The 15754-nt window shown below is 36.1% G+C and overlaps 1 protein-coding gene across 1 annotated transcript in view; it reads left to right on the top strand.

Annotated features, from left to right (window-relative positions):
* ATRNL1 (attractin like 1) overlaps window positions 1-15754 on the top strand; it is a 432492-nt gene that overhangs the window by 370495 nt on the left and 46243 nt on the right. Inside the window, exon 28 of the mRNA XM_088528590.1 lies at window positions 13956-14070. Coding sequence (XP_088384716.1) covers window positions 13956-14070 — 115 coding nt within the window. The remainder of the gene's footprint in view (window positions 1-13955; window positions 14071-15754) is intronic.

Below are 15754 nucleotides of genomic sequence, written 5' to 3'. Positions count from 1 at the left end.
GAAGAAGTAATTTTATTTTCAAATACTGTCTTTCTATTACTTTCATTCTATAATAAATAATGTTGATTATCCTCACTTACTATAGTGACAAAATGCATGACAACTCATAGTATTGCTAAAGTACCAGACACCCGCAATGTCATTGATTCAATTAGAGTGAATCCAGTGATCCACAATATAGACTGAGTTGCTTGTCTTTTTCCATTTTTTCCTGTATATTGAGCAAAGTAAAATATTTACAGCAGGATAGCATGGGAGGATAAGCCCTTGTTAGCTCACTATAAAGGGCTGAACCATCTTACTACTGAACAGCACTTTGTTTACTGATTGCTAATTAGGGAGCTAACTCTATCTGTTAAATGGACAGGTGCAAATTGATTAATATCATCTACAACATCAGCCATTATTAAAGACTCTTACCAGAAAACATAAAATGATATATCCAATTAACATAAGCTTGCTCAGCAGTTCAGTGAAAATTAGGGAACTCTCTAATGACCAAAACCAGTCAAACTGAAGGAAAATTATGACTGTATGAAGAGGCATTTAATACTACCATGAACTTTTTTAATAAAGGAAAACATGTAAAGATAAAACACATGAAGATAAAACTCAGTAATATAAAGATCTGATGAATGAAATGTTAATCCCTGAAATTGCGTCATTATATATACACAGGGAGATACTTACTATAACTCAAGAGTTACAGAAATATTAAATATTTCTTGAATGATGAAAAACATTCACCTACATTGTTACATTATTTCCAGTAAATTTATAGAGGTCTGAGTAAGGACAAAACCAATTGAAATGTGAAGGGCGAAGACTGCTTGAACAAAAAGTGTCAGCTGATAAACAGACCAAAGAAAAGTGTTTGGAATTGCAAATTTCAACACTAAGTGATTCTGCAAAAACAAGGACTTTACAACAATCAGAACTGGAAATCATCCAAAAATGTCACAGTAGAAGGATCAGGGATAAAGGAACCAGAGAGTAGAATGCATTCCGATATTTTGCGATCAAAGAGAGCAAAAAGTTATCCGTGAAATCCTTAGAGATACTGTTGATTCTAGAACCTGTTAGTGTATCTCATTTCAATGGACATTTAGGGAATTATGAGAAACTGTTATGAATAGTGAACTATTTCACATTCATATCCCTCTTGAAAGGTATCTGACATGTTTTTATTGTGCTTACATTCTAGCCTTAATATAACTTTCCAGATAATTCTGATGGCATGATTAGAAATTGTCCTATGTATGTCTGTGCGTAACATATAAATGTGTAAACTGCATGCACGCTTTTTTTTTTCCTATATTGCACATCATTTCTCTGTGAATATAGCTGTAGAAAGGCTATGTTGCTAGATGTGAAGGATGTGTGGGGTTGGCTTGCTCTGGGCACTAGAAGTGGAGATATGCTCTAGGTAGGAATGCTGCTCTTAGTCAGCTGAGCTGAATGGGACCTTGCTCATTTAAGTGCAGGAATAGGAGGTAGTCGGGCATGTTGCTCATTGTAATCCCTTGTGCCCCTGTCTAGAGGGTGCAGTGTGCATTGGCCACACTAATCCCAACTACCTATAACTTCTCTGCCAGGGGGAAGGCATGAGCTGCCTCACTGACATACAGCATCGTTAAGGTGTTCTGAGCACGGAGCGTCAGTAAGTGCCGCTGAAGAGAGAGCGTGTGTGTCCTCTCACTGTCCACCTTCCTCTGACTACAGCACTTTAGTTTTCCCCTTCTGCGCTGATGGTCCATCAGGATGGTTGCCATGAATTAATTGCATTCTTTGTATTCAGTCCTACTCCATCACTTCTAAGTTGTATCTCTATCTTCATAAAAAATGCCTAAAGTATTGCTTTCTCTGTGATCCGTTTCCAGAATATCCTTTGCCACACTTAAAACATTTTATAGATTTCTTTATTCTGTTCATCATAGTGGTGCAGACTATGTAAGTCCCCACAAGTAAGGAGTCTGTTTGTTATGCTCTTTTGCTTAGTACTCTTCTCAGTCTGGTACTGCTGTGTATTAAAACAGATACCACTAACTCGTGTTCTTCTATGTATTATTCTGGAAATCTATTTGTCCTTTGATTGTATCACTTTGTAAAACCAAAATATTTTAAAATAATAATGAAAGACAGGAAATGTAAGTGTTGCCTGAATCAATGCCGAGTTTTAAATTAAATTTTAGGGCTTGGATTGAAGTAGTATTAGGAAAAAATAGTAATTGTCCCACATCTCAAAAACAGTTGAGAAATTTCTGAAAGGAAATTGTCTTTTTTTTTTCTTTCAAAATAGCCTTATTTAAAGAGAATTAAGTATGGAAAGTTAAAGTAGATTATAAACATATGACAACAGCTTCAAAATGAAAACAGCTTAGGAATTTTAATCGCAGTAATTATAAATTACTAGCATACCTGTCTTGAACATCTGCATATTATGAGATACTAGCAGTGTTTTATCTTTTCTAAGGGTTTTTCAGTGAAAGGAGATAGAAAGGCCTGAGAGGAGGAATATTTCCAAATACCTATATGATGCATTTATTCTGTAAGAAAATTACTTCTAATTTGCTTGTATGGCCATAAATAAGAGTTTTCCTCTCCAAGTGCTATTATAACAAGACCTCTTTCACCCACTTAATTTCCTGTGGAAGTTTGCCCTCTCATCTGTATTTGAGTAGTTCAAGTGTAGCTTGAGAGAGAGTTTTTATATCAGGCCTGGATTATGCTGCAGGAGTTTTGGCTGCCCTTGCCAATGGCACAGGCTGGTCCATACCTCTGTCACCAGGCTGTGACCCTGGACTTAGGGGAAGAGCCCAACTCACTTCACTGGAACAAGGGTTCAAATCTCTTTTATTTTATTTTTATTTTTTTATTGATCATATAGTTCAGGAATAAAGAAACAGGTCTGAAAAGTCTTGGTTGTGATGCATCATGGCCATTGAAATATGCTTTCTGAATGACTCACGTGCCTCACAAAGTCTACTAAGAATGAAGAATGGTTTAGTTACTGAAGAAGCTGGGGTTGGCATTTAGTAACCACTGCTGCTGTCGTGCTGTTGGTCAAAACCACAGGAATTATCAGTGGGTTCCTGTATTTCGCTGTTGCTGAACAGGGAAGCACTGATTTGAGTGGCTGCCCATGGAAGAGGGGGAAATGAAACGGGCTGGAGTGTTGAATGAGTACAGCATGTGTCATTTTCTGGATGACTGCTGTTGTGATACACTATCTTTTAAGACCTATAGAAATCCTGTTTTGTAGCTAACTACTGGAAGAAATGACCAGGGAAAAGAATGCCTGGCTGATAACTTCTTGCGGGATGCAGCATGATACAGTGCGCCGTAGTTACAATGGTAGCTAATAAAGGAGTGTTTGTTTGGAATATTTTATAAAGCTTGGTTTCTATGGTAACAAGCTTTATGAATACTTTCAGCTTCAGAAATAACATCTGCTTGATGGTTGATCTCAAATCTCAACCCTTATTTAAGTAAATAGGATCCTGCTTTTGCTTATTGTGTTACCCAGTGATGTTTGATATGGGGCATTTATTTCCGTGGAAAGAGAAATGAGGCACTATAAGGCTGGGAAAGATGTTAAAAAGGGAGAGAAAAATGAAGGGGAACCAAGAAAAAAAGATGGTTATGTGAAATGCAAGACTTGCCCCATTAGTCTAATAGTAGTCTTTCCTGAAATAAAGTGGATATATGTATAAAACGAAAAAAGTGGATGTGTTCTGTTGACTGGAGTACAGGATAAGCATTCCTTTGTATTACTATTGGCAATGGATTAAACTCTAGTTAGAAAAGTAGAGGAAGAGAAATCATTTGTTTTGAGATGTGAAAAACATGAGAGCACAACGCTTTGTGGAATGTAAGGATTTGAAGCAATCTACAGTGAAAAGTTCAGAGATCTGTAAATTCTCAAGGAAATTTAGTTTTTGGGAAAGATGGTCCATTCACAGTGAAAATGGTCTGTCATTTCAAGAAAGATGTTTTAAACATTGCTAACAACTCTGGGATTTTACGATGTAAAATTTAAGGTGAAGACATTTCATGAAACAAAATGACAATCTTTTCTCTACTTTTCTGCAGTTAGAATGGTGACTGTTTTCATTGGTGGTATCTATATATTGCCTTCTTGAAGAAGGTAGTAAAACTATAAAATAATTGGCAGTCTTTTGCTGTGTCTTAGGAAATGTGAGTAGAACATAAGTGCCAGCAGAAATGGACTTTGGAAATATATATCACACACCAGCTACTGTTTTTCAGTTAGCCGTTATCCAGAGTCTAAGCATGCTTGGAATATATTAATTTTTACAGTAGAAAATGAGTGTCAAATTTTTAATAGGTTGTGTTCATGCAACAGATAAATGATGTAAAGGAGCCTGATACAAATTTGATATCATCCCGAAGTACCTGATATTTCAATGTACTAATCCAAGTTAAGCAAATAATTTATACAGTAGATCCCTGCAGGTTAGTAAAAAGGATCAAGATTTTATTAAAAATTTAAAGAAATTGTTTTGTGTTGTTTTCCTATTTTGCTCTAGTAAAAATGCCTTAATTTAAAATAAAAAGTCCATCAGTTATCATGTTAAGCTAACATGAGTAATGTATATGAATAATTTCATTCATGCGGGTAATCTTGTTTGCTTTAATGAAACAGCTTCACCGAGCACTAATTCTCATGTGTCTAATTATGTGTAGACTTAAATCTTGCAAGGAGGAGTCTTGCTTCTTGTGCATTTTCAGTGAAATTCCTCATTTTTGTGATTATGGTAAATGCTACAATCTTGATGAGTAGCAATCTTGGAAAGTAATATTAACTGATAGTACTGAAGTTTGAGTTTATTTGCAGAATTTTTCAAAGAAGCTGGAAGGAAATTAGTAATATATTGTCGGACCTCTAGCTAGTATGAATCAGTTCTGTTATAGTTTAGTTGTTATCTGTATGTCTTGCTGATTTAGTCAGCTGAGGATTATCTCATAGACACTTAGGATTTAAATTCATAGGATTCAAGCGCAAAACTATACTGGCACAAGGGCCTCTTCCTGTTCCTCCCTTCTGCCTCTGGAATGACTATGATTTGACCCAAAATATCATACCATACATTGTCACTAGTATGGAAATCGTGATAGATTCATGGATCAGAATTATTCATTTTACAAGATTTTTGGTTATGTTATGCACATTGTATAGCTGTCCTTGAGCAAGGACAGTTCAGATAAAAGCTACGTCATACTTCCAGGCTTTTGGTTCATGTCTTCCAGGTCATCCAGGAGGCTGTGATCTGTGGAAGCTGTCATGGTGCCATTAGCTTTTTTTTTTTCTGCATTAACAATATTGTCAAGTTTGTACTTTTAACCTTTCTGCTGACAGTTTTCACAATGTGTCTTGAGTTAGTTCTCGTGTGTGTGTGTGTGGTATAATAATAATAATAATTACTGCTACTACAGCTCCAGGTACAAATGTTTTAATTTACTATACACTGGGCACAGTGACAAAAGACATGGCTATAGATGAGTGTATTTTGGGTGGCATGCAAGATAAAGCAGAATTTGTACTGCACCATGTGCTTCATCTTTCTCTTCCATAAAATATGATAGAGGCTTTGGAGAGACCATGTCCTCTTTTGTCAGACACTCACTGGTAAAGTAGCCTTCTATAAATACATGGGAGTGACAGGTTGGTCTTAAGTGCTAGTTTAAGCAGCACTAGTAACAGTCAGTAATTTGTCAGCACTGGAATGTTAAGTTTTCAGAGAGGTGAGTCTTTCAGATGGAATTGTGAAGGAATAACAAAATTCTCCACTTATTTCTGTTCCTTGGAGATTCAATGGATATACTTGTCTGGGAAACAAATGTCCATTAGCATCTCTTTACTGCACAGCACTGCTTTGACTTACAGAATTTGAAATGGCAATGGGAAGAGTTTCCAGGAAAGTGTCTGGGGATACATGATGCTGTATATGTCACAGACATAGGGTCTCGGATGCTTTTCCCAACAGGATCTAGCTAACAGCTGCCAAGCTGAATTTATCTTCACTGACTGGACACCAGTGCTGCCAGCCTTTAATCAGGCTGATGCAGCTTAATAGGAGGATGTTCTGCAGACTCTTGGGTATACCTCTGGCAGAAACCCAGTGCAACTACTGCACATACACCCTTCTCTGGGAGTTGCATTTAAAGTTTTCCAGCTCAACATGGAACTATCCTTACTTCAGGGCAAGATGTAAAAGTACAGTAAAACCAGGTTTATTTAACATTATGAAGAACTTGGAAACAGCATACATAGACACACAAAAAAAGAAGGAAATGCAGCATTCTTTGCAGCTACCTACTATTTGGATTTAGCTTCAGTGTCTTGTGTCCTTTTCAGTCAACCAGTTGTGAAAGTAAAGCAAATTGCAGGATGATTCACACCAGTGCCAGAGTTCAGAGAAACCACAACCTCTAGGCAGTAGGATGCTTTACTGAATAGAAATCCTGATCTGGGATTATTTCTGGCAACCCCATGAAGAGTAAATAGATCTGGGTGTTTCTTGTAGCTTAATCTTAATTCAGTTTTAATCAGTGTTAATTCATAATTCTTGCTAATTAAATGCCATCTAGCACAGCATTAGTGTTTTGATATGTTAAAGCCCTTTTAAAACACATAGTCTTGCTAGAAGTGAGGCAATATAACCACCTCAGCTGCAATAGATATAGGTCATGAAATAACAATATGGCTCTTCCAAGCATAAATATTTTCAAATTAATACATAAATTCAACATCAGTGTGTAACCTTTGATAACTGACAACCACATCCTAATTGGGAATGGTTGCAAAAAAAAGAATGCAGTGTATCATTAGATGTCAATATAGCTGAGATATTGAGGTAAGACAATAAATTTTAAGCATAACGATGCGTTTGGATCACTGCCACTATAATCACAACTTGGTAATTGGTGTTTTTTGTTTAATTCACACTCTTTTCATTATGGGAAATAACTTATCAATGTGCTTTAAGAGCTCCATAAATATTTTGAAACAAGAAATTTAACTAAGAATTATATTCTGCAAAAGTGCTTTAGAGAGATCATTGACTATGAAAAAGCACTAATAAGAAACACTAGAGTAGTTTCTGTTAAGTGCTGTTGCATATTTGTAATTCTGCTGGCATAAGATCTGTTAGATACTATAGAAATTTTCAGAGAAAACTGGAGCATCCCGAAAGTAGGTTAGGTAGTAGTGGTAGAAACCCTGAGATAAATTGTCACTGGCTGGATGACTCCGTAGCAGAAGCAAGGCAGTCCCCTCCTTCAGTCACTTTTGGGATGCTCCAGAACATGGTTTTTATCTTGCACTGCTGTGGCAAAGTGGATAAATACCTCAGATGGATTAATGGCGCCTAAAATAAAGTTATAAATTGCTAAGAAATCCTCAAAGAAGCTGCTGCATGGAAGTGTAAAGTGTTGATGGTCTCTGTGCCTTTCTTAGAGGTTAGGCTGAAGTGATCCCCTTGCTATGGCATCAGAACTTTAAGCAGTGGATTAAATGAAATTTGTTCGTGGATGCTTATAATCTCAGTAAAGCTGTAAGGACCTATGGAGGATTGGTGTTTCCTATGTCAGCGACAAAATAATATTTAGTACTCTGGCCCAGCTAATTACTCTGCAATATTTCTGGCATAAAAATGGTGTTTTGTGAAAGCTTTTTTTCTTTTTTTTTCTTCCCCTGCAGTCTCACAGAGACTTAAACTACTCATTGAATAAGTTTGTAGAAAAAAAGTCATACCTTTTAGGGGGTAGGAAGCTGATAGTCAAAAGTACTTACTTTTGTACTTATGTATGCATGTACAAAAGTACACACATAATGAATGCTAATATGTACCCAATATTTAGAATAGCAATGCAGGATAGTACTCATAATGTAAGAAAACAGAACTTCAGATTACAGCCTTTAATTCTGTCTGAGGTACTATCTTTTTTTCATCATGAAGGAGAAAATGCCGAGTTTTTCTTTGGATAGTACTGAATCTTTTACACCCAATAGCCAGTTGGTGAAAGCAGAATAGGAAAATTAGGATGAGTCATTCCTCTATGAAGAATGGAGCTACCTCTGCTTTCTGCTACACTTTAAAACGAGGTGTCCACAACTGTTGCATAAAGCTTAATTTTGTAAGCGTATTTGGAAACACCAAATCAAGCACTGCATCCAAGTGATTTGAAGGTCTGTTCATGAATACTGACCTGGTGTAAGTGAGAGATCAAGGAGTGTCTGGGTGGGTAGAGAAGAGTTTCAGCAACTAGAAAAATTTGAATGTTGAAACCGAGACATTTACAGGAGCAGATAAGTCTCCAAACATAAGTCTCTAAAGTTGGCTAAACTCTGATTTGGGTACACAAGACTTATTTTGAGTCTGAGACTTGGTTATCACAAAAAAAAAAAAAAAATAACTGAGGAAAAGACCTTGGCATTAAGAGAAAATGTTATAATTACTTGTGGTATAACAATCTGAATGTTACCATTACTTCTTTTCTTGATTTCTTACCTCTTCAGCAAATACAACTAGCCTTTTATTTCTCTTTTTATTTTTCTCCTCTTTGAAGTCTTGCACACTGATCTTTTGAAAAGTGGCTATCTAACATTCTGAGTATTAATCCCATTGTAACAGTGAATTTGATTGCTTACTTGCCAAAGCTTCAACCTTAGTGTATTTGGAATTCACAGATTTGATTATATGATTTAAAAACTAAGTTTTAATCAGCATCATTTATTGCTTGAACAGAAAGAATAAGTTGTGCGTGTGTGTGTTTTTTTAAGAATAGATGATGTTTTGTTTAAAGTGAAATCTCATAACAGTAAGTAGTTCTAAAACCATTTTGGTTAGGAAACATTAAAGTGATTAATGCATAGTTTTCATTTTAATACGTGATTTATACATCAGATCTGTATTTGTGCACACTGTCAAACTTTATTCAGTTCTTGTCAAAATACTTATTACTGCTGACAGGTGTAACATGCTCACATTAATCCTTAATTCCTTGATTCAATTTTCTAATTGCTTTTTTGGCATGAGATTGGAATCATTTAGTCTTATGTGGTCTATTTGTCTTGTGGTATAATAATGCACTTTTAAAAATTGGACACACCTAGAATGCCAAACAGGGCAAATATACATATATATTTTTTCAAAGTACTGAAAAATCTGAAATTCTATAGCACTTCAGCAAAATACCTTTTGTTAGAATACTAATTGAGTGAAAACTTTTTACACTCTTCATCTCCCTGAACTCATAGTATTAAGAAATAGTTTCATTGATAATCAGATAAGAAGAGATGCCAAAATTTCAGTGCATTTTCCCCCAAGGAGTTCTAAACCCTCATAGCAATCAATAAGCATTTTTGTCATTGTTATTTTCTCCTACTCTTCTTGCCTCTAGTGCTGGTGCTTTTGTTAGTTTTACCTAGTAAGAATGGACAAATATAGCTCCTTCCTTTTTTGAGGTCTGGACTTCTAAAGTTCCTCATTTATGTAATGCCTAAATTGCCCATTTATATTATTCCTAAATTTATAAAACAACAGAATGTTATTTTGTTTTAATTTTTAAACTAAATATAAACTTGTTTTTCTGCTGTCTTCTCATTATGGAGCAGGTTGTGCTTAAAGTATTTTAGAGTACAGACATAGATTTTTCATTTTCCTGTAACAGGGGTGTTATCATTTGTCCTTTGTGCTGAAAAAGTCCAGCCAAGATTATTACTTTTACTCAATTACAGGAATGGATCAGAGATGAGTGAAGGATCTTCCCAGAGCTCATTAGTCCCTTTCAGACTCATCAGACTCATTTTGGCAACTATTCTTTAGTCAGAACTTTGTAACCCTTTAAAAAACTTTATTTTACTTTTTTTTTAAAGCTAAAGAATCTTTTTCCAATAACATACGGGAAGACTACTCCATGTATTGGAAGATCCTCCCCCTCTACTCAGCTCTGGTGAGGCTGCCCCTGGACTACTGTGTCCAGTTCTGGGTTGCCCAGTTCAAGAGGGACATGGAGCTTCTAGAGAGGGTCCAGCGTAGAGCGACAAGGATGATTAAGGGACTGGAGCCTCTATTCTATGAGGAAAGACAAAGTGACCTGGTCCTGCTTAGCCTTGAGAAGAGAAGATTGAGAGGGGACCTGATCAATATGTGTAAATATCTGAGGGGAGAATGTAGGGAGAATGGGGCCAAACTCTTCTCGGTAGTGGCCAGTGACAGGACAAGGGGTAGTGGGGACAAATTGAAACACAGGAAGTTCCATCTCCATGAGAGGAAGAACTTCTTTACCGTGAGGGTGACAGAGCCTCTGTGATTTGTTTTTCTGTGAATGAATAAATGAGACGCCAAATCTGCGTTTAGCATGTGGATAAAACTTTTCTTTCTCTTTTATTGCCCATCTCTTAGTTCTTCTTTCTACTTCCATGTCTTTGAGTTTCTTTTTTTTTCATTGCCAGTGATACCTGCTCCCTCACCTTCTTATTCCTTTCTGGCTTCCTTTGTCTTTCGCCTTCCCATCTGACATACTTCTCTCTTGCTGTCGTAGTGTGTGCAAGATTAGGGTTGTTTAATAAGAGAAGTGTTTGCTTATTCTGTGTTTCTCTGATAAAGTTTTATTAACTCTGTGATTGTCACTTGTGCTTTTTTGGCAAAACGTAATTCACTTCTTTCTGTACGAGGAGGGAAAAAAGACAATTTTAGTAAGTAAATCATGGTAGCTAAGTGCTTTGGGCAAACAAACATGTGCCTTATCTCTTCCAAAAAACCTGTGGAAAATGCATGATAAATGGCACATTTCAGAGAACATGTTATTTCACTGTAAAGTAACTTTGATTCATGGTTATGTATTTATCTTTAAACAACTGACAAACCTCAGGGTATCTAAATTATCATCATTTGCTCTATGCTTCTGTGTTCTTCTGCTAGTGAATCTGAATGATATATGGTAAGATAATGTTTCTGCTTTTTCAGTCATAACGTGCTATAAAAAGCCATCATCTTGAAGCACAAATAGAAAATTCTTGGTGTATCTGAGTTTTAGATACAATTCCCTGGAAAAAAATATTTATCAAGAACATAATTTCCTCCAATTATGTTTTGAAAAGTATAAGCTTTAAACAGACAAGGATAGGGCCTGTTAATGGAAGCCTTTACATCACATTGCTATAGAAAATATTTTCATTTGTAGTCAAGTAATTATTCATCAAATTAAAGACATATAATGGTAAATTCTTCCTTTCAGTTGTATATCTGCACACATAGTGTTCTGAATTACAATTTAAAGTTAAGATTTCTTTTTGCCTCCCTTTCTAAATAATGGCATATTATTTTGTTTGCCTTTGTGACAAATAGATCAGGGAGGATACCTTAAGTGCTCTATTACTTGCATTAGTAATACTAATTATTTTAGTTACAAATGCTATGTAACAATTCAGATTCTATTGTTCAAGAACACAGTGAAAGGAAGTCCATGATCCTTTCCAGAAATGTATTTATTTGTAAAATCTATGTATCTAATAAGATACATAGACTGAACCACTAAATAGTCACCTGTATTCTTTACCATATCATCCCCGTTCGAAGATACGAGCACCAGGTGAGAAAAGAGAGGCCCTGGAGTTAGGGAGCATGTATTTTAGCCCAAGTGGAGGGGGATAAGAGTGGGAGTGTTGGGAAACCCTAGATTTTGGCAACTGGAAGCTCAAAAGGTAGTGCAATGTTTCCTTCAACAAGCCTCCCTACAAGGCCCGGTCTCCCCATGCATAGGGGTGCTGTCTCCCATCCCGTGACCATGAGCCCAGCCACCTCCTAGGCTGAGCTCTCGTGCTCTGGGCAGCATTCAGAGCTCTGCTCAGCCTGCTGTCAGCGCTGATAGGATGTTACCCTATATCTCTGCTTGTCTGATTGTATTTAAACAGCCTAGGGCACAGAGTAGCTGCTAATCTGGGTGATCCTTTCAAGACCCTTTGCTATACTAAACAGTGTGATCAGAAGAAATTACTGTTATTTTTATGTTGTTTTTTACATTGCCCTTCAACATATATAGCTCAAAGAAATGTTAAGAGCTTTCTCATACTATTTCTCTTTTCAGTAAGCCACAGGAGCTGCTTTTGCACATGTGCAGTCACTATTGGTTCTTCTGTTTCTTTTTTCTTCCTGCTTTTCTACATTCCTCCACTGCTTCTCGTATAGAATCATATCATCCAGCCCAGACTGAGCAGGTGAATGCAGGGTCCTGGAAGTCAATACTTCCACACGAGCTGACACAAGTTCAGACTCTTCTTTTATCTGTTGTACTGGACAGCATTGAGGCTTTGCATTACAGATTTAAATATTAAATGCTACCCCTTCAGTGCACTCTTTAACTAGTATTTCTTATGTTACTTGCTAAAAGGTATTTGTCATTAGGTAAACGTTCAGGGAGGATTAGTTTTTCTGTTTTATTATTTGGTAAGGTTTTAAAGACTATAAATTGTCTTTCACTATGCCACATCAACTTTAAATTAATGGTGTTTTTCATCCAAGTTATGTTAACGCTTCTGCCTCAAATACATCCCCACAAATGCATCTCAAATATAACCTTGTAGTAAAAATAAATATATTTATCTGTTGGCTTTTTTGCAGTGTTCTCTGTAGCCTTATCTTCATTAAGCAGTAATAAGCGTCAGTTACTTGGAGATAGAAAAAAAAGAAATTGTAGCTTTACATGGTAGAAGAGCCTTGATTTTTTTTTTGAATACTTTGAGTGTATTTTTAACTTGGCTAAACCATCATTTTTTTAATTTATTTGAGTCTGTTGACATTTATATGTACTTTGCATTTTGCTTGTAAATGGAAAGTTTTATGGCTTTAAATTTTGAATCAAAACATCAAATTTATTTTGCCTTGGAATACAACAGACATCCTAAACATACAGACAAGAAAGAGGAAACAAATGCTAATGATGATTTTTAACCTAAGGTTTTCAGCAATAAAGTGCTTGACTCTCAAAAGTAAAAATCCTATGTCTTGACACAAAACAGGGAAGCATTGTAAATTCTCATATAAGAAACTCTGTATTCTATGGCTTTGTAGCCTGCTTTGCCTTCATGCATCTCCTGAATCTTAGCAGCCAAATAGTCAAAATATAACTGTAACTTAAAAAGATCTATACAGCTAATATGAGAGAGTTGCATGGTCGCAGCAGATATCTTCTGGCAGCAAAAATACTATTATCATAGTTTTATATAAGACCAAGTAGGATGCTAAGCGAGCAGGCAACATTTGCAGGAAGAGTCTATGTTTACTTAAATATAGTAAGACTGCATCTGCTGTCTGTGTGTGCAAGCAAAAAATAGAGAGAAGGCAAGAAATTGCCGTCTCTATATTTCCCACTCTGTGCATGCCTGTGGCTCATGTTGTCCATGAAAATTATTTGTCTCTTTTACAGGGGTAAAAATGAGTCTCCAAAAGACAGGAATAAAAACCTGAAATGTTGACGGGGTTTCCTTTTGTGGTTTTGATATTAAAAGTTTTCAGCAGAAGATATCTGTTCAGGCAAAACTTTTTCATGCAGATTTTTCTTATTCGCAGGAATATTATACAGGAAAACTTTGATACTTGCAGATAACACTGTGTGTACCAAAAATGTATTGCTGTTTTCTAAGCTTAATAATTTCATATCACTAAATCTAGTGAGCTATAAAACAAAGTATAATTTTGTTGTCTTTGAGATCATTTCATTTTTTCTGTTTGATTAGGTTTGCAGCGTGGGCTGATAAAGCCCATTTTAAGTCGATTAACATGGGAAGGACAATCTGCTTAAATGTGAAGAACTAATTGGGGAAAAATAGCTTTGTACAGTTAGTGAACCTGAAAATGTATTAAAGATGTATAAGTAAAAACGTAATGGAAGTTTCTATTAGATATTACATAAGTATGTTCCTTTTCCAGGGTGCTCCAAAACCGATTGCCATTGAGCCGTGTTCAGGGAACAAGGCAGCCGTCCTCACGGTGTTCTTGTGTCTGCCAAGGGGATCATCAGGAGTGCCACCCCCTGGTCAGTCAGGTAAGGGTCTTGGCAAGGATCATTCCATCCTTGTAAAGGATCATGCATCTGTCTTTGTGCCATGCACTCGCTTGAACAGGCTCACCACACAGAATGACCATAGTAGTCCAAAGTATGACGGCTGGGTGCTGCTTAGACAAGCTGCTGTTGAGTTCAGGGCCAATTAAGAATTTTCAGTTGGAACTGAGTGTGCCATCCAAATAAAGTGATCAATATGCCCTGGCATGTCTCATCAGTATTTCCTGAAGCAATATGAGCGGCTACCAGCCACTTCAAACTTGTGCCACCAAGGCTGTGTCATCACAGGGGTGGCTCCTTGTTTTCTTTTTCCTTTTTTTTTTTTTTTTTTTTTTTCCTCCTGACTTTTACAGTTCTAGTTGCTATAAGTGGTGCCGTGTAGGGACACTAGTTGAGTATTCTCAGTTAAAGTTTGCATTTAGTGCACCAACATCTAGTGAAGGGAGTGGAGAGCTTTGTGTGTTCGAATCAGTGTATCAATGCCTTTCAGTTACAATCTTAATGTTTTCCAGAATGCCTGTTGGATGAAACCTAGGATTGTGCATCCTAGGCTGCTTCATTAGGAAGACGTTCACTTTGCAAAGTATCCCAGCTTGTTTTAAGTCAGCCTTTTCTAAGAGTATTTCTCAGCTCTACCTCTGATTTGTGCTTGATCATTGTGAAAATCATTACAGCCCTTCTCGTAACATATCTCCTAAACATGAAGTATCTAAATATACTCTTTTGATACTTTAAATACTGTATAGTATATAATGATAGGATGCAAAATGGTCATGATTACAAAGTTTAGACAGCAATCTGGCACTGTACATTTGAGCTGTTTGCTATTTCAGAATTCATTGGGGTGGCTTCCAAGATGAACACGTTTGTAATGAACGGAGGATTGTGTCGTATCTTCCCTATAATGCTCCTGTAAGCCAGAAAATATATATTAAGGATAACTTTTATTATTAAGAGCCAAAAATATATCCTTTTAACTCTGAAAAATCCACTTAAGAGATTTAAGAGTATTGAGTACTGATAATGACGGGGAATTTGGTTGACTTATGTTGGAAATATGCTCAACTGAGTGTTTTTTCTTCTCCTTTTGGCCTGATGTCTTTTTCTGTTCTTTTTTTTTTTTTTTTTTTTTTTTTTGCTTTTCCGAGTCCTAAGGTGAGGATTTCTTAACATGCTCTTCATGGATTAAAATATCATTTCTGGAAGTGGTGTGAAAATAGCTTTGTCAAATACATTTCTTGGAAGAAATATATAAATGAAAGTGCTCTGAAGAGAGCAATGAGGGAGGAAGGATATCTACAGTATTCCCTGTTCATGTTTTAAGGAAATGAAAAAGAAACAAAGGTGTTTATAGCCTTACAAAAAAAGGAAAATGTTATGAAAGGAAATTAAAAGTAATTGCTGAAATGGAAGATTAAGATCATTTTTTTCTGTTTTCAAAATTACTTGCAATGCGCTTCTCTGAAATAAAAATGTTTTTATCTAGTTATTTCATAAGCAGCTCTTTTACTATTTACTTTTTAAAAAGTAAATGTGCTTTGCATGTAAGACATGGAAGGCAATACGCTTTCCAAAATTGGAAGTGGGTTCAACAACAGAACAGATGTGATATTTTGAATTCCCAATAGTTTGGAGAATAATTTTTTGAACGTTACCCTCTTATGCT

The sequence above is a fragment of the Tinamus guttatus genome, unplaced genomic scaffold, assembly GCF_059628265.1.
Source record: "Tinamus guttatus ecotype Peru unplaced genomic scaffold, ASM5962826v1 Tinamus_guttatus_pri_ptg000314l, whole genome shotgun sequence".
NCBI lineage: Eukaryota > Metazoa > Chordata > Aves > Tinamiformes > Tinamidae > Tinamus > Tinamus guttatus.
Note: the sequence above shows the minus strand (reverse complement) of the source record. Positions and strands in the feature narration are given on the sequence as shown.